This window comes from Perognathus longimembris, chromosome 23 (assembly GCF_023159225.1).
Source record: "Perognathus longimembris pacificus isolate PPM17 chromosome 23, ASM2315922v1, whole genome shotgun sequence".
Lineage (NCBI taxonomy): Eukaryota > Metazoa > Chordata > Mammalia > Rodentia > Heteromyidae > Perognathus > Perognathus longimembris.
In genome coordinates this window covers 11109371-11132029 of record NC_063183.1, presented here as the reverse complement: position 1 = coordinate 11132029, position 22659 = coordinate 11109371, and the positions used below count along the sequence as shown (strand labels likewise).

At 43.5% G+C, this 22659-nt stretch overlaps 1 protein-coding gene across 3 annotated transcripts in view; it reads right to left on the bottom strand.

Moving 5' to 3' along the window:
• Positions 1-22659, bottom strand: part of Txndc11 (thioredoxin domain containing 11) — a 49385-nt gene that overhangs the window by 14345 nt on the left and 12381 nt on the right. Inside the window, exons 4-7 of one of the 3 annotated variants that reach the window (XM_048333254.1) lie at positions 22029-22158; positions 15773-15866; positions 4359-4471; positions 2026-2226 (exon numbers count right to left, since the gene is read on the bottom strand). In XM_048333254.1, the coding sequence (XP_048189211.1) occupies positions 2026-2226; positions 4359-4471; positions 15773-15866; positions 22029-22158 (538 nt within the window). Of the gene's footprint in view, positions 1-2025; positions 2227-4358; positions 4472-15772; positions 15867-22028; positions 22159-22659 lie in introns of those variants that run through there. The other 2 variants (XM_048333255.1, XM_048333256.1) reach the window with 2 other exon arrangements.

The window sequence follows — 22659 nt, the reverse complement described above, 5'->3', positions numbered from 1 at the left end:
AGCTAACTGGGCACCCCATGACTTCACCTTGGGTCAGATACTACGTGGCACCCAAGTTTGGGACCATCTACTTCTCACTTTTGTAGAACCTGCTTCTCAGAAAACAACCCATTGTGATCACAGGATACTGTCAAGGACAGTGAGAGGACTGCAGTTAGTTAGTCCGGACTTCTCAGGCCTCTCTCCAAAGTTCTCTTGGGGTCCTCTACTGCCAGCCCTTCCGGTCAGCACAGCCTGAGTCCCAATACCTCTGTGCTTCTGTCTAGGCTCTTCTGTGCCTCTGTCTAGGCTCTCCTGCCCTTAGTCTGCCTTGACCCACCAAGATCCTGGCCACCCCTAAAAGTCTGTCTCAAACCCTCCCAAAAGCCGCCTCCTCCTCCTCTCCTGTCCAGTCCTCAGCTTTCTGGGGCAAGGTGGTTCCTCTGGACCCTGGCCAGAGCCTGTAAGCCTGTACCTGGGCTGTTCCTCCTCTGCTAGAGCTGTGAGCAGGCTCATATTTCCACCAGCCTCAAAGCCCAGAGAACTGAGATTGCTGTGCATCTTTCTTCCCCTAGGCTCCCTACACAGTGCTCATTAAGCCCTGGTTTGACTGGCCTGACTCAGAGGACCATGTGCTGCTTGCCTCTGGATTTTACAACATGGGGAGGTCTGTCGGCTTTCCAGAAATCTCCTCTGTGCACCAAGGGATCCACATACCTCTCAGGACCCTGGGAGCCTGAGGAAAGGGCCATAGATAAAACTGTAAAAAAAAAAAAAACACCAAAAACATTTTGGTAGGTTCAGGAAAAGGGGAGACTCAAGGGAGATCCCTGTCCAGAAGAGCAGGCTGGAAAGCCGATAGAGTCCACTAATAGCCTATCCCAACATAATTCTCTGCAGAGAAGACAGGACCTGAGCCACCCTACCCAGGACCTGGGCACACCCAAAACAGTCAAGAAAACCTTCTGGAAACCTGAGAAGGTTAACGTAAAAACCCACAAGCACAGCCAGCGCCTTGTCTGAAACCCTAACTTTCCTGCAATATACACAGGGCTTCCTGAAGGGCCACAGTAGAGGCTCAGCATGGAAAAGAGTTCCTCGGATCATGCAGTTGCCCTCAAAGGGCAGATTTTCTGAAGAGACAAAGCTTTATTACTTCCTGTCCTCCTAAGCTGAGGGGAAGGAACAGAGCTAGCTTCTCTCCTCTCCTCCTGAGTCAGGACAGCAGCGGCTATCCAGAGGGTCCAGCAGGACAGTAACTTTAAGGCTCCAGAGCAGCAGGCACAGTGCAGGCTGCTGGAGTTGTGTCCACCCCTCCAGATGGCACTTGGGGGCTGAGGGAGAGGCACTGCCTGGCCTGGCCTGTGCTACACTGGCTGCAGAAACTGGTATGGGCCAATTAAGGAATCCTTGAGGGAAAGAAAAAATAAAACCCTAGTAAATTCAATTGAGCAATCCCATGTGTTCTCTGCTGACTGTGTCTGCTCTAAGTGCCTCCAAGTGCTCCATGTATAAAATATAGTCACAACAGTGACAGTGAGAGCTCCAGCAGCAGCAAAGGTACAGGGCAGGGGGCAGACTCCTGGCAGAGGCTTTCTCTGGAAGCCATAAGCATGACAGGACAGGATTAGACAAACAAGATGTCCCAATGTCACTGCTGCTGCTCCTGACTACAGGACTACAATCTCTTTTCTGTTGTCCCAAGGACTGGTGGTCCCCCCTTTTTGACCATGGTACCTCTAGGATCACCCCAACCTCTGCCTGTGTTCTTGATACTTCCAAATGAGAAGCTCTGCCTCAGTTGCCTCAGGAAGAGGGCTGCGTGGGCTTCCTTTAGGAGGCCTTCTGTCCTAGTCAACCCATACCTACCCATGTCAATAACCATGGCTAGAGAAGCTGGGGGGTCCCTGTCTCAACTCCATGCTCTTCTGTTCCACTCCTGGCAGCTGCTTGATGCTGGGGAAGTACACTGAATGTGGAAGGAGAGCATCCATGCTAGTAAGGTTTCCCATTCTCCATGGAGACACTGGCCTCAGTGACTCTCACCTCATCTAAGAGAGGATGCCTTTTGGCTAAGGGGTCAAAGGGTATGAACAAGAACAGCGCTGGCCCCTTCTTCAGCTCGTTATTCAGCAGCAGGCTCTTGCCCCCATGGGGCCGCAGCCATCGGAAGAGCAGCTCCTGGTTTTCCGAGGCCCACTTATAGATGTTCTCAGCTGTGAAGTTCATGACCTCCCGTGGGAAGACCTGTGGAGAACAAAGGCACCAAGAATAAAGCAAAGCTAAGTAAGGCAGAGCTAGCAAAGCACCAGTACCATCCTGCAGAGGCCCAGTCCGCCCAGCCTGCACAGGAGGAAATGAGCCAGAGGCATGGATGCCACCCATCATAAAGCCCACAATCAGCCAGCTTCTCATGGTACATCCTCACTGAGGTCAGAATGCAAAAGTGGGAGCAGGTGGCTGTCTCATCACCAGATGTGCCTTCTCTTAAGACAGACTCACCAATCCAGGTAATGCTCCCAGGTGCTGATGGCTGTAAGGACCTTATTATTAACCTGTCCAATGAGAGGTATGGACTGTCACTGGGTGTTTACAAAAGGACTAAGGACTACGGAACAGGAACCACAGAGTCAAGGACAGGTTTGATTTATACTTTGGCTGTCTATTTTACTCCCTGGAACCAATACCAGGCTGCACACCTGGCACAGAGCAGAGACACAACAGCTCTGTGAACGAGTCAGGGAATGAATGACATAAGCTTGCACATGCCCAGATTACTTTGTACAGATGAAGGAAGGAGACACTGCTTATGCTTTGGCTCTCTACACCCAATGGAGCAAAACTTTAGACTGTTTTCGAAAGCCTCATGAAACAAATCACTGGTTTCAATAGAGTTGCTCTGAAGGGTTTCACAAAATGAGTTATTTTTATTTTATTTTTTTTTGGCCAGTCCTGGGCCTTGGACTCAGGGCCTGAGCACTGTCCCTGGCTTCCTTTTGCTCAAGGCTAGCACTCTGCCACTTGAGCCACAGCGACACTTCTGGCCGTTTTTTTTTTTTTTTTTTTTCTGTATATGTGGTGCTGGGGAATCGAACCCAGGGCCTCATATATATGAGGCAAGCTCTCTTGCCACTAGGCCATATCCCCATCCCCACAAAATGAGTTATTTGACTCCCCCTAAAACATGTACATTTAAATGACCTCATAACAAAGATATCTATTCCTTAAAAAAATTCTGCTGTCCCAAAAGTATTTTATTTGATAAGGGAATCAGTGGGAACCACGCAACTGAAATAATCCCAATTGGTTTTAGTCACCTCACAGTTCTACCTGTTTTTCTCCATTCATTTCAAATGTCTTCCTAATTATCTAAAATGGTAAATGTAGGCCACAAACAAAGCATGAGGAGAGGATGGCTAGCTGAGCAGATGAGGTGGAAAGCAGTAGCTGAGATGAGTGGCAGTCAGCCGTCACGGCAGAGAGGCAGAGCCAGACAGGTGGAATTTGAAAGCACATCAGACAGCATCATACACATCACATAAACATGACATGTGTGGAAAACACAAAATACATGGGGCCTTGGAATACGTATGGTAAGAAGTAAAGCATATCTAAAGATAGGTAGGAGCTAGGGTGACTGGTAAGTGAGCCTCACCCCTGCCCTTGAAAGTCTGATAGGACCTGCACGCTGAGCCAGAAGAACTCAGGTTTAAAGGGCTGGTGCACTAGGCAAGGGATCTGTAAGCCAGTGACACTGCCAATAATGCGAGAGACAGAAAATACTTCAGAAAAATAAGCTCTCGGTGACAGGCTGAAGAAGTATCCACCAATAGAGAAGCACAGGACTACGCAGGACACAGGTGGAAGCTCAGAGCAGCTGAAGGGAGCTTAGCTCACCAAAAAGCAAATGAAATCAGGGAACAAAGGAGCCAATGGGGAACCAAGGATCTTGAGAGTGAGATGCCACCAGCTTGCTACTGTGACTTGACAAGAACTTCAAAAACTCATTACCTCAGCTAAGGAGAAAAACATGTCACATTGCTACTCTTCAGGAAAGAAACAGATGAACAAACATCACTCAATGGCCACTAAACCAGGCCCAGAGTAACCGTTCTTTCTCCAACTGAGCAACTCTGCAATCTCCTTCAAGAAGGACCACTACAAGGCTGTACCCAAACCTAAGAATATAGAGAACTTGCTGATGTTGATTCTTAAGTAAAAGCATGGGCATGTAAGACCTCCCAATTTACACATAGAAAAACCATGCTCACTTTCCTAGGGAAAGTACCCATAGCCTTCATCCAATCTCAAAGGAGTCTGAGACCTACACAAGGTAAAGAACCACTGCACTAATACAAACGCGATTTCAAAATACTTACAAGTGATGTGTTGAAATGTCTATGTAAATACACACTTCCAGAGTGTACTAAGGATACCAGTTTCGCAAGATGTTTATTTGTGATAACCCCAAATCGTACTGTTCCTAGGTAATCTGAAACAGAAAATTTTCCTTTATTAAAGAGAAGGCCTAGGCCTCACAACAACCACAAACCCAATGATCCAGTCCTGCCACACAAATCCCCTAGAGCAAGGGTTTTTGGTAAGCTAGCATAGCAGGGGAAACTCTTTCTTCTTCAAGTGTCAAGTCTACTGCAGAGAGGAACAGGAGGGTAACCGGGACACTTGGGCAGGATATGACTATCTGAGCAATCTGCCACCCTATCCTACCCCCTTCAACATCAGACCTACCTCAAGGTCAAGACATTTGCTTTCTACTTTATGAACATGGCCGGTTCATCTCATCTCATCTCCTGCCTTCCTGGCTCACCAGCCTAGCAGCAAAGTCCCAGAGGAGGGGGCTGCAAAGGAACCCTCTTTACCACTATGCTACTTGTAGCACCTAGTAAGATTTTTACACACACACACACAAACACACACACACACATAAAATATTCTTCGTTTGCTTAGGTTTTCCTTGGCCTAACTACCTCTTCTGAGTGTCAGTTTTAAGAATAATTAAAGACTATGTTTCTTACTGGTACCCTAGCACTTCAAGTAGAGCTTGGGCATACAGCAAGAAACTAAATAAATGTTTGTTAAGTAACTATGAATCTACAATACACAAAGAACTCATACAAATCACTAAGAAAAAGAAAATGGTCAAAATGGGAAAAATCACAGAAAAGGAAATGTACATGGATAATAATCACATGGAAATAAATTCAACCTCACTATTTTGACCTTTATGTTGCCCCAAATCTAGCATTGGTGACCAACCAACAGAGCAATGACTGCTCTGACACAATTTGGCAGAAAAGGGATAACATCCATCTGTGCACAAATACTCTGAGACATTAACAACAAAAGGGCGATCTATACGTTTCACACCACTCCAAGAGCTCCAACCTACTCCGGAGACTGGGATCTGAAGGTCAAAGCCAGCTGAGAAAACAAATCTGTAAGACTCTTATCTCCAATTAACCAGCAAAAAGGCAGAAAGTGGAGCTGTGGGTCAAGTGGTAGTGAGCCAGCCTAGAGCAAACAAGCTAAGCAAGAGGGGGAGTTCACACCCCAGAACTGGCACGCAAACACACACATACACACACACACGCACGCACATACCTATCTCCTAGCTATGTGGACCACTCTGGCACATGACCTTAAGGACATCCAACAGGAGACACGTGTCTCATCAACAGCAGCTTTTAACCTGGGCAGTCTTGCGATGAGCATGTACACAGCTGTGCTGTCCAGTTAGTTGGACACCAAGAGCTACCGGTAGTTGTTGTACAATGAGGAATTAGACGCGCTTGCTTTTTGCTTAAATCTTAAATTGATATTCACATGTTAGAAAACTTTTCAATATGTTTGAAACAATTTGATTTTATGAGACTCACATTTTCAATGGTTAAGTTTTGTGAGATCTAAATACTAAACATCAAGTACTTCCATTGAAAATTTGGTGTCTGAATGGAGATGTGCTGTTCAGTGAAAAGTGTCAAAGTATTACATACTTCCCAAAGGTGGGGTTAAAAAAAAAGAATTCAAAATATTTCAACTTTTTTTTTTGTTTGTTTGGTCAAGGGGCTTGAACTCTGGGCCTGGATGCTGCCCCTGATCTCTTCAGCTCAAGGCTAGTGCTCTACCACTTTGAGCCACAGCACCAGTTAGTTGAAGAAAAGAGTCTCATGGACTTTCCTGCCTAGGCTGGCTTCAAACCACAATCCTCATATCCCAGTTTCCTAAATAGTTAGGATTACAGGTGTGAGCCACCAGTACCTGGCTTATTTCAACAATTTTTATACTGATCACATGGTTATATGGTAATTAAACATACTATTAGACTAATGTCAGTTGCCTTTTTTTTTTTTTTTTTGGTTAGTTGTGGGGCTTGAAATCAGGTTGTTCCTGAGCTCTTTTGCTTTAAGGTACAGCTCCACCTCCCATTTTTGAGTGGTTAATTGGAGATAAGAGTGTCATGGGGACTTTTCTGCCTGGGTTGGCTTTGAACTGTGATCCTCAGATCTCAGCCTCTTGAGTAGTTACAATTATAGGCATGAGCCACCAGTGCCTGGCTATCATCTTTTTATTATTTTAATGCCATCACTGGATATTTTTAAGCCAACTGTGGTTCATATTCTAGTTCCACTTGCCTAAGTGGGACAGTGAAAAGGTAAGATAGTAGATCTCAGGAGGAAAGTCAGGCTGAGAAGCCTTAGCTACAGTGAGGAAGTCTTGGGGGAGAACATGGAACAATCCCCCAACATCTGAGAATGAGCACTACACTAAGGATGTGCCTGCTCCTCCCACTTTCCTACAGAAAGGAAAAAGGTCTGCTTCTCAGCCCCAGGACTCTCCCACAGACTGGGAGGCGGCTGTTGCTGTGGGCCTCTTCCCCATAAGAGTTGAGCAAGGAGGTGCTCCTCAGATCAAGGCTGGCCAGGGGTATCCAGAGGACTGTATAAGTACCTAGCTAACTGTTTGTGCCATTAGAGCCCCTCCAGGAGACTTCTGTGTGAGCTAATATCTCAGGGATTATGAAACAAAATGAAATGTCAAGTCAAGAAAAATATGATAACCACTAAAAAATAAACCCTGGTGCACTTCAGAACTAAATACCACTAGATTAAGTCACAAGACATTTAATCAGCATGACTGAGAAGTCACTCTCTGGGGAAATTCCTCCTTGCTTTTACATTGGGAAACTGACATTTCAACAGGCAAAGCGGTATGACAGTACACGGCACTTTCCATCTGCTTGGAAATAGTTTGTAAGTAACTCTCATTTTTATTAATTCCTGTTTTCCCACTCTTCTTTCTGAGGTTAAAAGAAAATAATGGGGAAAATAAGAATAATAGGATTACATGAAAGGGTTTTGATAAAAACAGTCTCTCCAGGGGGCTGGGAATGTTGCTTAGTGGTAGAGTGCTTGCCTAGCATGAATGAAGCTCTTGGCTCGATTCCTCAGTACCACATAAACAGAAAAGGCTAGAAGTGGTTCTGTGGCTCAAGTGGTAGAGAGCTAGTCTTGAGCTCAGGGACAGAGCCCAGGCCCTGAGTTCAAGCCCCAGGATTGGCAAAAACAACAACAAAACAAACAAACAAACAAAAAAACCCAGCCTCTCCAGTATGACTGAGCATTCTTAGTGACTCCTTTGAAATGCTTCACAATCCTTTACTGGACGACTCCACACACTTCCAATGATAACTATGCCCAGCAAATGAAAACCCTCTAGAAAGCAGATTACAGCATTGCTGTCCTCACTGAACGAACTACTGCTAAGACCTGCATCTCACTCTAGAAATGGGACTTTGAGGCCTGTCTGTCTTCAAAACTATTCATGTGAAGCACAAAGCAATTACCTTGAAAGAAATCTCGCTTCTGGGCACCACAGCACATTCTGATGTTTGCCAAGATGCTGCTACAACAAATATCAACAGCTTACTTGTGACCTTTTTCTTTCTTATAGGTCTGTATATTCTTTTAGGGGAAATTAAACTGAAGCTAAGTATGCACTGCCACATACACTTAACCTGACAGTAAAACATACCCTATACCCTCACATCAGCTATTGTAATCAACCAAAGCACAATATCAACTTGACCTCTATTCAAACACTTCCCTTTCCATTCTTTTATTCTCACCCACCTAAAAGGAAGGACTTTCCAGGCTAAACTAACCTGCCTAGCAGGCTACCTCTATTCCTGTTGGGCTGCTCTAGGATCTCAGCACTGGGTCAGCTGTAATAAGCCTGTCACATTCTCCCTCACTCCAAACAATCCTCTAACAATGGAAAAACCAGGCTGGAGCCATGGTTCAGGTGGTGGAGTGCTTGCCTAGTAGTATAAGGCCCTGAGTTCAAGACCCTTTCCCCCAATATACTAAAACAAAACCCATTCTTAGCTCCTAGGCCTATAGATTGGCTCTTGGCCAGTGACAAGGTAAAGTGTCCCTTACAGAGATCCCTTGTTTTTCAGCTGAGAAACCTGGAGATCAGAGTAGGGGTGGGTAGGCCACCATAGCAGAACGTTTGCCACTAAATGACTTGTTCTCAGGGAACTAGTTCCTGTCTTTGGGAACTTCTTGTCAGGAAGAGATCACAAAAGTTCAAGAGAAAATTAGAAACAAGCTAGTCAATGGGAGATATCGTCTATTAATGCAACAGGAGTTCCAAGAAAGGGGCAGAGGTATGAAGACCTGAAGATGATACCCATGGTATACAAGATGACCCATTAGTGAGGCAATACTTAATACTTGCACAGGTTCACAACTAGGACTTAAAAAATGAGAGGGTAACAAAGGCATTCCACTGAAAGTTCTATCGCAGGCAAGGCCAGGAAGAGATCACATTCTACCCCTGCTCATCCCAGCGGAGCACAACAGCCAAAGGCAGAACACAAATGAAGTAGGGCGAGAAAGTGGGAAGCCTCTATACCAAGGGTCTGGGTTTGCTGCTGTGTGACTAGATCCTACTAAAACAAACAATTGCCAACTTACTGGCTTAAATACAACACAAACTTATCTTAAGAGTTCTGGAGATCAGAAGTGTAAAATGAGTCTCAGTAGGCTAAACTAAAGCCTGCCCTATCTGCAATGGGTTCCTTCTAGAAGCTCCAGGGAACCCTGTCTCCTGGCCTTCTCCAATGCCTTGGCTGTAGCCTCCTCCATCTTCAAAACTGTCAATAGCCAGGGAAGGCCTCACTCGACAACACTCTCCTTGCCTGTTCTACTTCCAATGCCACCTCTAAAAATCCTTCTGATTAATGTGGGTCTGAAACATGTATTGGAATCATTTTTGCTGAAAAGCATGAACTCTTTATTTGGGCCCACAAATTAACTAAAATCTGGAGGAAAATGTGGCCTACCTCTGTCTTCATTCTGTTTCTGTAGTTTTGCTCTCGATAGTTACTGCACAGTGATAATGGCAAGATTATATCTGAAGCAACAGAGTAGTCCCATGACCTGTTCTACTCAAAGACCCACACAAACACACCAAGCAGTCTCTGGGCTGATTGTTCTCTACAGTTACTGCACAGTGATAATGGCAAGATTATATCTGAGGCAACAGAGTAGTCCCATGACCTGTTCTACTCAAAGACCCACACAAACACACCAAGCAATCTCTGGGTCCGCCTTGCTCAGCAGGCCCTTGTTTTTCCAAAGCCAAAAAGCCACATTTAGGAGGAGACAATGTTACCCTGTACAGGTGCTGGTGGCTCCGGCCTATAATCCTAGCTACTCAGAAGGCTGAGATCTGAGGATCACAGTTTAAAGACAGCCTGGGAAGGAAAGTCCATGAGACTCTTACCTCCAACAATAAACTACTCAGAAAAAGTGGGAAGTGGTGTAGAGACTCAAGTGGTAGAGTTCTAGCCTTGAGCATAGAGGCCCAGGGACAGTACCCAGGTCCTGAGTTCAAGTCCCAGGACTGACAAACAAACAAAAAAGAATTTCACAACCTCACATTAAGTGCTCCAGAAAACTTTCTTTATAAGCAACCATATGGAGGACTTTGCATCCCAACTCAGATCTCTACCAGATGCCATCTGGTGGGGTAGAGGGAACCTACATGTAACTACAAAGAGCTTGTTAGCCCAAGAGCTTGGTCACCCCTTGCTATTCAGAGAAGAGATTAAGGGCCTGGAGATTTCAGGACTTCATAGCCAGCGTGACACCAAAACTGAGGATGCTCAAGTCTCTTATGCAAAATGGTGCATTATCTGAATATAAGTAACACAGCCAAACCCCTGCACAATCTGAATATAACACATCCACAGCCCTGGGACACTGTCCATCACCCCTACATTTCCTACCATGCCTCATACAGTGTGACTCCCACACAAACGGTTGTTGCAATGTTTGAGGAATAACAAGAAAAAAATCTGTACACATTCAATACAGAGACAATACATATTTTTAAAGAGACAAGGTTATACAATATTGTCCATGCCAATCCCAAATTTGTGGGCTCAAATAATCTTCCTGTCTCAGCCTCCTTAGGAGGCAAAGTTTTTTTCAAAATCACTTTCTCAGAAGCAATTTGTATAATTAAGACTCAGTTGAATCTGTGGACACAGTCAGCCAAAGGTGTGTCTTAGAAAATCGAATGCCACAAGGTTCCCTTGTGAACTAAGATTATAATTCCCAAAAGAAGAGAAATACTAGTTGTGGGTAATAATTCACTGTATTTTCAGGGGGCCACTTAAACCATATGAGTTATGATTCATTAGGATTGTCGTGTCAGGGTCCAGTGAGAAGCTGGTGGAGGAAAAAGCAAGCATGGTCTAGGCAGGACTCCAAGCAGCCCTGCCACAGGGCTGTTCCACACAGCACTCTCACTTTGCAGGCCCAAACTGAGAAGGAACGGTAGTGGAAGGGATCCAAATGACTTGGGTTTTTAAGACAGGATCTCGATTTTGGACTCCAGGCTTGCCTCCACCTTACAATTCTCTTGTCTTCACCTTTTGAGTGCTGAGATTACAGGCATGTGCCACCATGCCCTGTAATCAAGTAACGTAAAATCTTTTTCAAGTCCTTTATTGGCCATTCATTTACCGTCTTAGCTACACCTCCAGTCACCTACAGTGCTTGTGCTACAGGGACAGAAAAATAATGCACTCAATACACATGATGTGAACACAGCAGCTCCTGCTGTGCAGAAGGTGAATCCAGCCAACACCAAGAAAACCATGAGGACCAAGTGCCTGTGCTACAGGAAAGAGAAGAGGAAGATGAGCATCTGCAGGCCTGTCAAATGACATAAATTTCATGTGTACATGCGCCTTCTAAAATAATAATGCTCATTTGGAGTGCTTTCAGCAAGCTTAGTTTCTAAGGTAGTGCAGACTTAAAGACTTTATTGCTTTATTCACAGGTAACTAGTTGGGTCTTATAAAATAAGCATTTACTCTCATCTCTACTCTCTTCAAATTTCCAGATAGATAAACTCAAACAGAAAAATTAAATACTTTATTCCAAATTTACAGGCCCAGCTGGGGAAAAGGGTAAGGCCACATACTCCAGCTTCCGAGTCCCAACTCCCAGAACTTCTATGTGCCCTTTTGTAAATCAGATAAAAAGCAGGATCAAAATGTGCTGCAAGCTCTAGGGATGTAACTTAGCAGTGGAGCACCTACCTAGCATGCACACATTGTTCCTTCTCCAGCACCAGAAAGAAAAAAAGCTGCAATTTTTTTTAAAAGTCACCAAATCATATGAGAATGTAACATTTTACCAGAACACATTTTTTATCAAAAACAATGAAATATTCATAAGATGAAAAAAAAAGTAATTTTAAATTACAAGCCCTCTACCAAACTTTCCTTAGGCAGAAGAATAATGCAGGCTGAGTGCCAATATGGAATGGTTCTGAGGGAAGCAGCTGCTTAGGCTGAGAGGAGCAAGCAAAGCTTCTGGAACACACAGACTGTCAGCCCTCACTCCATTACTCGGCACTTAGAAACCATTAAGCCTTAGTGAGTCCTCTAAGACTTGCTATAAAAAATTAAAAGGAACGTTTAAATAAATGGATAATAATGTTTCAAACCTAGAAGGGGAAGGCAAACGATACCACATCTAGTATTTTCAAGTCAATTAATATGTTTAATTCCAACCAAAACCCAGCTGAAGACATGGATGGATAAAGGATATTCTGCAGAACATATGAAATAGAGGAAGTGAAGCCCACACTTTTCCAGGAAATAATAACTTATGAAGCAACAAATTCTGTATTTACTCCAATGAAAACTGATGCCTAGACCAAGAAAAAACGCAGGAAAAGACACAAGCATATGTGCATGTATTCTGTGGCGAAGCGAGTACCAGCCAGATGACAGAGAAAGAAAACATCATTTTGTAAATAGTACTAACCAATTAGTTAATGGGGGGAGGGGGGGACTGTGTGTTGCTTTGAGTCAAAATATAAGCAAGTAGTATACAGTTCTAAATAAATTTTAAAAAGAATGTTAAGTCATCATATTTACAGAAAAAAAATCAAGAAAAAGAGCCAGAGATTTAAGTACATGAAAATATAAAATGGATACTACTAAAACCAATGGTTGACTTAAAGAGGCTAAAAAAATAATGGACAGAAATAAAACCAAGAGTCCCGCCCCACACGACCTCTATCAACTGGCAAGCTAGCACCAAAGCAGAAAGACTAACAGGTTAAGAGGCCAGACAGTGGAGAACAAAAGGAGAGAGTTAAAATAGGGAAAGCAGCCATGGCAGTGCAGAGACGGTACATGAACATTCCATTTTCCCTTACTGTCATGTGCATACATCAAACAACAGCCAGCGTTACAGGCAGTGGTATGGCACACAGAAGCTCCGCTCTCGCACCGAGGGGCAGGACTAAGCTCTCCTCTTCACACCCCAGCATCAGCCACCACCTTTTCTAACATAGTACACTCCCAAGTTATTTGTAGACTGATGACCTAAGCCAGGTGCTAGCGGTTCATGCCTGTAATCCTAGTGACTCTGGAGGCTGAGATCTAAGGATTGTAGTCCAAAGCACGACTAAAGTGGAACTGTGACTCAAGTGATGGCGGGGGCGGGGGGAGGGAGGGGGGAATTTGCTCAGGAGCATCACCCAAGCCCCTCAGTTCACACTGGCACACACAAAAAAGGCAAATCTCAAAGTGCCCCAACTATTTACCTGACAATTAAAAAAAATAATTAATCTGAGTGCCAATGACTCACACCTATAATCTTAGCTACTCAGAGGCTGAGATCTAAAGATTATGGTTCAAAGCCAGCCTGGACAGAAGAGTCCACAAGACTCTATGTCCAATTAGTCACAGAAAAAGCTGGAAGTAGAGCTGTGGTTCAAGTGGTAGAACTCTTGCCTTAAGCAAAATAAACTCAAGGACAATGCATAGGCCCTGAGTTCAAGCCCCAGAACCAGCTCCCCCCCACCGAAAAAAAAATTACAGTGGGCTGGGGGGAGGTAACTAGAAGTGTTACAACTGGATTCAATAACCAGTACCAGAAAAAAAAATAAAGCAGGGCATCTGTCTTCTACCATGATCACCTAAACACTTCTTCAAACCAGCTATACAATAAACAAATGTTTTTCAGGTCCCCAAATGTATTCATAGTGTAAACAGATCTTGACCTAAAACTGTCATCTGAAACTCTAGCATAAGAAAAACACCCTGGGGGCTAGGAATATGGCCTAGTGGAAGAAAAACGCCCATGTCTCTTATTGCACATCTGCTGCTAATATAAGGGAACATTGTAGGACTGCACAATACAAAAAGGAAAAGAGAAGCCTACATGTTTAAGGCAAAGTTTACTTTAGGTAAGCATGCATTAGGGAAAATATCATTCCAGATTCCCTTTTTTGTTTCTCAAAATAGGATCATTAACTGTAAGTGGGAACTTAGCCATGTACACACACACACCAATGGAATGAATTAGGATTATAATGAACCGTGGCTCCTATGAACTTGCATACACACAGGACCTCATAAAACCCAAGCAAAATCACAAGGTAGGGAAGAAATACAGCAGAAATAACTCAAACCACACTATGAGAGGAGTTTTCATACAGCTAGCTGTCAAAATTAGCAAGGAGATCACTTTGCACTTTGTTGTTGTTTGTGGTGCTGGGAGTGGAACCCAGAGCCTTGAGAATATTGGAACCCTAAGTGCTACCCAAGCTGCACCCCAAAGTCTATCCCTAGGTTGTGTGTGTTTTTTTTTTGTTTTGAGACAGGGTCTCCTTATGTTGCCCAAGCTGGCTTTGAACTCCTGGGTTCCAATTATCCTCCTTCCTCAGCCTCCCAAGTAGCTGGGCCTATAACTGCATGCCATCACACCTGGCACTTTCCCTCTTAACTCCATTTTATCCTGCCCTCTCTGTCTAAAGATCGAAGGGGAAAGAGAGTTGTTTTGTACCCACCCATGTTGGAAGCCTCTGAATGAAAGTTGAGGATAAGCGACTTGTTTCCCAGTAGCACAGCAGAACAGCACACCATATAAGCTAACCAAATAAAACCTTTCCCAATTCTAATCATCCCATTAGCTCAAGAGCTTGAATGCCACCATCATTTCACTGAATAGCTTTAAGCAACCTTCTATAGAAAAATTTAAGGTAAGGCCTGTTTTGAAGGACTCTTAATTTTCCACAGAGAGCTTTGAACATCTGCTTCTGAGTGTATTTAAGTTGCAAGTGTTTAGTTTTCCACCTTAGTATCACTAAGTCTTCTTATCACTTGAAGCTACGGAGTGCCAAGTCTTTCAAGCAGACAGAAAGCATGCTTTCCTCCCCAATGACTTCCAGGTGAAAATGTGAACATAGTAAATTCTCTAGGCACAAAACCTTAAGACAATGTTTATTTTAAAGCACTTGTACAGTTGTTTGGTATATTGATAATATGCTGTTGTAACTCAAAACAAAAACACCTGAAGCAATCCAGTATCCAGTAATAAAGAGATGGCTGCGCATTCTCTGTGGATTGCCTGGCTAAGAGGATACTGATCTGGTCACTCACTGGGCAAGTACTGGTGGTGTCCCTGCTGTGTGTCTGACACCAGAGGGAAACACTAAACTGAAGACATCCTCAGAAAGCAGAGTGACATTCAACAACTCATCTAATAACTGCTGGTGGAAAGGGAAGCTATGAAGGGTTAGGAAGGAAATGACAATTTAGACTGGAGGAGGACAAGTTCCTAAACCACAAGAGATTAGTAAAGGATGAGTAAGAGATTGGTGGGTGGAGAGCTGGGCCTGAGTGTCTACTGTCCTATATGTGGAGGTGAAGGGCCGGAGTGGTAACAAAGAGGAAAGCATGGATGTGTCCAACAGAGTTGACAGGCGTGGCCTCATATGGAAAGATGACCTCTGATGCAAACAGTGGGAATCTGAATAATACATGACTCAGCTAAGTCCATGAGATATGAGTGAAAGAGGGAAATCAGCTGTGACTCTGACATCTGGGAAATAGCCCTCCAAGAAGTGTCCAGCTAAGTTACCTAACAGAGTAGGTAACTACCGAAGAACCTGTGCAAAACTTGTACTGCACTAGAAATGACTATGATAGAATACACTTTAAAACACAAAGTATATACTTGTAGGCACAATAGGATCAAGCTACATATCCTAAAAGCTAAAGAGAAAACATCTGAAATAGTACTGTACCCAGTGAATGATAGAACACTAAACAATGTAATTACGTACTAAGAATACACTGAGAACAGTAATCAAGCAAAGTAGGAAGTATAATGACAGAGAATACATGTGAAATGTGAGTGCTCTGGGACTGGAGCCCTGACACAGGTCAGCTCACCTTTCTTCAGCGAGTGCAGGGCTGAGGCAAAGAAGGTCAAATAGCCGGGAGGCTGTGGTGAGCCGCTGAACTCAAAGTAGCCCAGAACCCCAGGCTGCAGGAAGAAGACACAGGCAGGTCAGTGACAGACATTTGCAGAATTAGAAGAACATCTGACCAGTGCAGTGTGCTGCACTTCCCTCTCTAGGAAGCCTGAGGAAGGCTAAAGCTGGGGGAACTTGCATCTCCTGTGACAGCACCAGGGAGAAGGTAGTGTTTGGGCAGTTTCAGGAGTGGCCCTGGAAGGTGGACTTCCATCTCCCTCCCCAGGCAGAGATTTCAGTCTCTTCTCCAGCCCATGGCTGGAAACCTCACTATGTATAGATGAGGATGTGCCTTTGTTGTCATGACTCCAGGTGAGCTACAGCAATATTGTGTACACCTTTCCTGGGTTTCGCTTATACATACATGACTGTTAGAAGCACTCAAGGGCTGGGAACATGGCCTCGTGGTAGAGTGCTTGCCTTGCATGCATGAAGCCCTGGGTTCGATTCCCCAGCACCACATATATAGAAAAAAGACAGAAGTGGCCCTGTGGCTCAAGTGGCAGAGTGCTAGCCTTGAGCAAAAAGAAGCCAGGGACAGTGCTCAGGCCCTGAGTTCAAGCCCCAGGACTGGCAAAAAAAAAAAAAAAGGAAAATAAAGTGATAGTTATCTGCTTATTTCTATTGCAAATTATTTAAAATTTATCCAACTGGCTGTGGTTATGTAGTAGGTGAAATTTTGCAACTGCTCCCCTCAAATTTCAATGTTTCGGGGCTGGGGATATAGCCTAGTGGCAAGAGTGCCTGCCTCGGATACACGAGGCCCTAGGTTCGATTCCCCAGCACCACATATACAGAAAACGGCCAGAAGCGGCGCTGTGGCTCAAGTGGCAGAGTGCTAGCCTTGAGCGGGAAGAAGCCAGGGACAGTGCTCAGGCCCTGAGTCCAAGGCCCAGGACTGGCCAAAAAAAAAAAAAAAAAAAAAAAAAAAAAAAAATTTCAATGTATCCCCAACAGAAATTCAGGAAATTGTCACGTAGTTCATGCCTATAATCCTACGTACTCAGAAGGCTGAGATCTGGAGGACTGAGGTCCAAAGCCTAGCCAGGCAGAAAAGCCCAAAAGATACTATCTATAAAATAACAAATAAAAAGCTGTGCTGTAGGCATTGTTTACAGTGGTAGAGTACCAATTGAGTAAGCAAGCCAAATGAACTTGAGGTCCTAAGTTTAAGCCCCAGTATTACATTCCCCAAAAGGAACTTATTACAATTTAGCCACACAGATCCCAGCTGCCTCCACCATAACAGTGAGTCTAAGGAACAAGCATGCCTACATGAAGACCTTTCTAGTCCTGAGCCCAGGGCTTCTTGAGGCAGATACCTCTCTTAAGTCTGCACTCAATACCTTTTGCAGGTCCCCTTTTCAGAGAGGCTGAACAAGCATAAATGCCAGTCTAGCACTGGGAACAAGATCAAGGTTCTAACGATGTCAGTAGCTAGCTGACCCTCCAGCAGCAGTGACTCTAGTGGCCCTCCCTGTCATCAGAAGACACCATGGGGGTAAGACAGAAACCTCATTTCCTCTCCCTTTCTGCCTTCCCCATCAGGCCTATTCCTTTCTCAGGGCTTTGCACTTCTGTCCCCACCTACTGACACTCTTCTTCAGTGGCCTTGTGCTGGGGCAAATCATATAGGCTTCATTTTATTTAAGATGTTGTTCAAATACCAGCCATAGAAAGGCCTTCACTTCTAGTGCTGCCCTACCAAACTACCACAAAGGGGTGACTCAAAACCATGGACACTGCTCTCTCTTCTCCCAGAAGCTCTAAAGAAGGGTGTGTTCCTACCTCTCCCAGCTCCTGGGGGCTCAAAGGCTTCCTTGGTCTGAGGACAATCTGCCTTTGTCTTCACAGGGCCTTCTAGGTGCTGCCTGCTCTTCTTGTGGATCTTTTTTCTTTTACTTTTGGAAACAACGGGCTTGAACTTAGGGTCTTTGTAACTGCTTGGCAGGCACCCTTCCTCCATTTAAGACATATCTCCTCTTGCCTGCTCTTTGGATTGGATCAACATGTTGGATTTAACATCAGTCCTAAATTCAGGACAACTTAATCTTTAAGGGCCTTTAATCACATTGAAAATGGCCCTATTACCTTTTTGTATTTTTCTCCTTCTGGCTACACTGGGGTTTGAACTCAGGGCCTCATGTTTTCTAGGCAGGTGCTGTACCACTTGAACTGCTCTATCAGTCCCTTTTATGCTTCCATTATTTTTTTTTTTAATTTTTTGCCAGTCTTGGAGCTTGAAGTCAAGGCCTGAGCCACTGTCCCTGGCTTCTTTTTGCTCAAAGCTAGCACTCTGCCAAGTTGAGCCACAGCGCCACTTCTGGCCTTTTCTATATATGTGGTGCTGAGGAATCGAACCTAGGGCTTCATGTATACAAGGCAAGCACTCTTGCCACTAGGCCATATTCCCAGCCCTATGCTTCCATTATTTTTCAAATAGGGTCTCCTATTTTTGCTCTAACAAGCCCAGGCTGTGACTCTCCTATTCATGCATACTGGTTAACTGGAATGGCAGACAGGCACCACTGCACTTACTGATTGAGAAGGGAGTCTTGATAACCTTTTGTTATGCTGTTTTCAAACCATAATCTTCCTAAGTAGCAGTCATGTGTCATCCTGCCAGCCAACAAAGAACCTATTTTCACATAAGACCACATCCTGAACATTTGCACATACATGAATATTGAAAGGATAGTATTTAGCCCAAAACCCCTTGGTCATTTGTATTCTTCTATGTAGGCCTGGGGGTGTAGAGGCAAAAGCATTTAGCTACCATGAGCAAAGGGCCAGATTTTGAGTTCTAGCACCCACTGAAAAATGTTTTCCTGTGTGTTGTCTATATCCATGTCGTAATACTATGAAATAGAGATGCTCTGTTCATAACTACACTTCCATCTCAGAGGGTACCTGGCACAGAACAGTGAACAATAAACATGTTAATGAATAGGGACAAAAGGTAAAAAAGTAACTAAGACAAAGCTCCTCCTTCAAGTTTACAATTTTGCAAAAAGCAAGACCCAGCTAGGCCCCCATGGCTCCTGCCAATAATCCTAGTGACTCAGGAAACTGAGATCTAAGGATTGCAGTTTAAAACAAGCCCAGGAAGGAAAATCCATGAGACTCTTGTCTCCAATTAACCACCAAAGAGCCAAAAGTGGAGCTATGGCTCACGTGGTAGAGCGCCAGCCAAGCAAAGGAGCTCAAGGACAGAGCCTGAGTTCAAACCCCAGGACAAGCGCTAAAAAAAAAAAGAAAAAGAAATAAATAAAAATTTAAAAAGCAGCAAGACTCAGTGAGTGGCAGAGCATAACCTGACCTAGCTGGTGAGTCCACGCCACTCCGTAGTGTGGTATATTTAGCATTGTTACAGTGAGCAGGTGAAAATCTCCTACAAGCAGGTACCACTGTAGTACCAAGCACATCCAGCAGATGGCACACACCTGCTCTGTGTGCTTTTACTCAATAGTACCTGAAATACTTCTATATTTCAAATGTTAACTCGCACCCAGAAAATATAAAACTGTTTTGATTCTGTTTGTGGTGTAAAGCTATGAACTGACAGAGGTAGCTCTCTGCTCAACATTCACATGGAGATTTACATGTAAATTATGTAAATTATATATTGACAAGCCATATCATAATACTAAGAGGTAAGTATTCTAAGTTCCTCCAAAAACCTAAATTTTTCTCTCACCTAGCAATTAACCTAACACTCACTTTCTCAAAAACAACCCCAAGCCTTTTTCCATCCCACTTAAATTTAAAACACTTTATAAGACTATTAAAAATAAATGAATGGCCAGGAGCTGGTGGCTATAATCCTAGCTACAAAAAGGCTGAGAATTGCAACTCAAAGCCAGCTTGGGCAGATAAACCCCCCAAGAAACTCTTATTGATAATTAACCAGCAAAAATCCAGAAATAGAAGAGTGGTTCAACTGGCAGAGCATCAGCGTTTAGTGGAAAAGCTAAGGGACAGCACCCAGGCCCTGAGTTCAAGCCCTAGGACTGGCGTAAAAATAAACAAATGGATAGATGGATGGACGAACAGTAACTGTTTTTGTTTTGTTTTGTTTTGGCCAGTCCTGGGCCTTGAACTCAGGGCCTGAGCACTGTCCCTGGCTTCCTTTTGCTCAAGGCTAGCACTCTGCCACTTGAGCCACAGGGCCACTTCTGTCTTTTTTCTATATATGTGGTGCTGGGGAATCGAACCCAGGGCTTCATGTATACGAGGCAAGCTCTCTTGCCACTAGGCCATATTCCCAGCCCCGAACAGTAACTGTTTTAAACACATAAGTTATACAAGTTCACAAAAAAATTATAAAATATATTACAAAATGGAAGTCTTAAGTAATAATGCCATTACAATTTTGTGGGCTGAGATACAAGTCAAAAGCTTGGGTTACATGCTTTAAAAGAATAAAAAAGCATTACTCACATAATACCTAAGACAAATGAAGGCCAATACCTGTCAAACTTTTCTGTCATGGAAGAAAAACATTCAAATGTTTCATAAAATAATTAAATATTTGAAACTTTAACCTCTAGCTAGAAGTTTCAATTCTCCTGCCTGTAATCTTAGCTACTCAGGAGGCTGAGATTCAGCCCATGCAGGAAAGTCTATGATACTCTTATCTCCAATTAACCACCAGAATACTGGAAGTAGAGATGTGGCCAAAGGTGGTAGAGCATCTTAAGCAAAGAGCTGAGGAACAGCACCCAGGCCCCAAGTTCAAGCCCCACGACTGACAACAACAACAAAAAAAATTAAAAACCTTTTAGTCCTACATTTTCCTGGTTGACAGATGAAGTCTCAAGTACTTTTTTGCCCAAGATGGCTCTAAACATAGACCCTCAGATCTCAGTCTCCTGAGTAACTAGGATTTCAGGCGTGAGCTATATATGAGCTTTCTATCAGTGACTAGCTTGTATATGCAACCTTTCTTTATTCTCCTTTTCTTCTTTTGGTACTGATGCTGGGGCTTGAACTCAAGGCCTCTCACTCTCACTTGTTTTTTTGCTCAAGGATAGCGCTCTACCTAGTGAGCCATACCGCTACTTATGGCTTTTTTGCTGATTAATGAGATGAAAGTCTCATGAACTTTCTTGCCCAGGCTAGCTTTGAACCCCAACACTCAGATCGCAGCCTCTTGAGCAGCTAAGATTAAAGGCAAGAACTACTAATACTCAACACCAGAAGAACACTTTAAATCAATTTTATTATGAAATAATTCTTTGTAGAAGTGAGGTATTCCAGCTGGGTGCCAATTTATGAAGCTGAAGCTGGTGATGAGGAGCAAGAAGGAAGCCATGTTACCAAAGTTAGGAAAGTCTATAAATAAAACCTCAAAGGAGCACACACTTAAATCAGAAAGGGGCTAAGGATGTGGCTGAGGCAACCTATCTAGCAAGCATGAGGCCCTGCCCTGAGTTCAAACCCTAGCACCACCAAATAATGAATAAATAAAACAGAAAGGAACACAGTACAGGTTTTTAGAAAATCTCAACTACAACTAACAAGAAAAGCCAGGTATATTACAGAAACTTGCAGCTGTGTGTAACTTACAAAATAATTTTCATATACTCTAGTGAACTGAGACAAGGTGCAAGTTTGCTGAAAACTGTCCAAGCAAAACACAAATAAGATTTTCCAGTTTTCTGGTCTTTTAAATTAGATGGCCAAACCATCTAAGATCAGCATCTGAGTGCATTTAACTGAGGCTTATCTATAATGTGGTCTTGTAATTGCTGTAATTCTGAAGGTATACTTATTTATATTTTTTGGATTTTTTTCTGCCAGTCCTGGTGTTTGAACTTGTGACCTAAGACTCTTCGCTAAAGGCTGGCACTCTATCACTTAAGCCACAACTCCCCTTCCAGCTTTTTGGTGATTAATCGGAGATAAGAGTCTCACACACTTTCTTGCCCAGGCTGGATTCAAACTGTGTTCCTTAGATTTCTGCCTCCTGAGTAGTCAGGATTACAGGCATGAGCCACTGTTGATTGGCATAAAGATATTTTTTAACGAGTATGAAAATGTCATAATGAAACACATCACTTTGTACAATTACAATTATTGTACAACACTGAAAAAAAAACACTTTTGATACAAACAATGCAGTACATCAATAAAAGCCCTTGGAAACAGACAAGAAATGTGAGAGATGATACCTCATAGTTTGAGAGAAAATCTAGTAGTTCCGATTGAGAGGGGATGTACAAAAGGGGCTTCATCACCCGACGGATAAACTTCTCAATGTAAACAGCACTCATGGGGCCTTTGTATTCGATTGGTCCAAAACTAGTGCCAAAAAAATTAAAAAGTAAACATAATTATAACATGCACAAACTGCAATGAAGAGTTAAAATCACGAACACCACAGAAGGAAAATGTCTTGCTTTAGTATCCGATGCGTTCACAGGTGCTTACAAGTGACTGCAGGTGTAACTAAGAACCAACAAGACACAACCTTGTCTTGAAAAAGAAGAAAATAGAAAGAATCAGCATTTTGGATATGGGAGGGTCTGAGCAGCTGTTAGCCTTCTATGAGTTTAGTTCAATTGCAAATTAAATTCATTCTACTCTCTGAAAGTAATCAATTCCCACAAAAATATTTATAAAACCAAAAAGCGTGGCTCTGGTACTAAGCCCATGCTCAGGGACTGCAGGACAGCAGCTAGCTGTAAGACACACTTGAGCAGGTAGACTCCTGCATGTCACTCTGCAGTAAGGAATAAGGTGGCCAGTGAATTCCTACCCTACTAAGAAGTAGCTGTTCAATATTCCCTTAGGCATTTATAT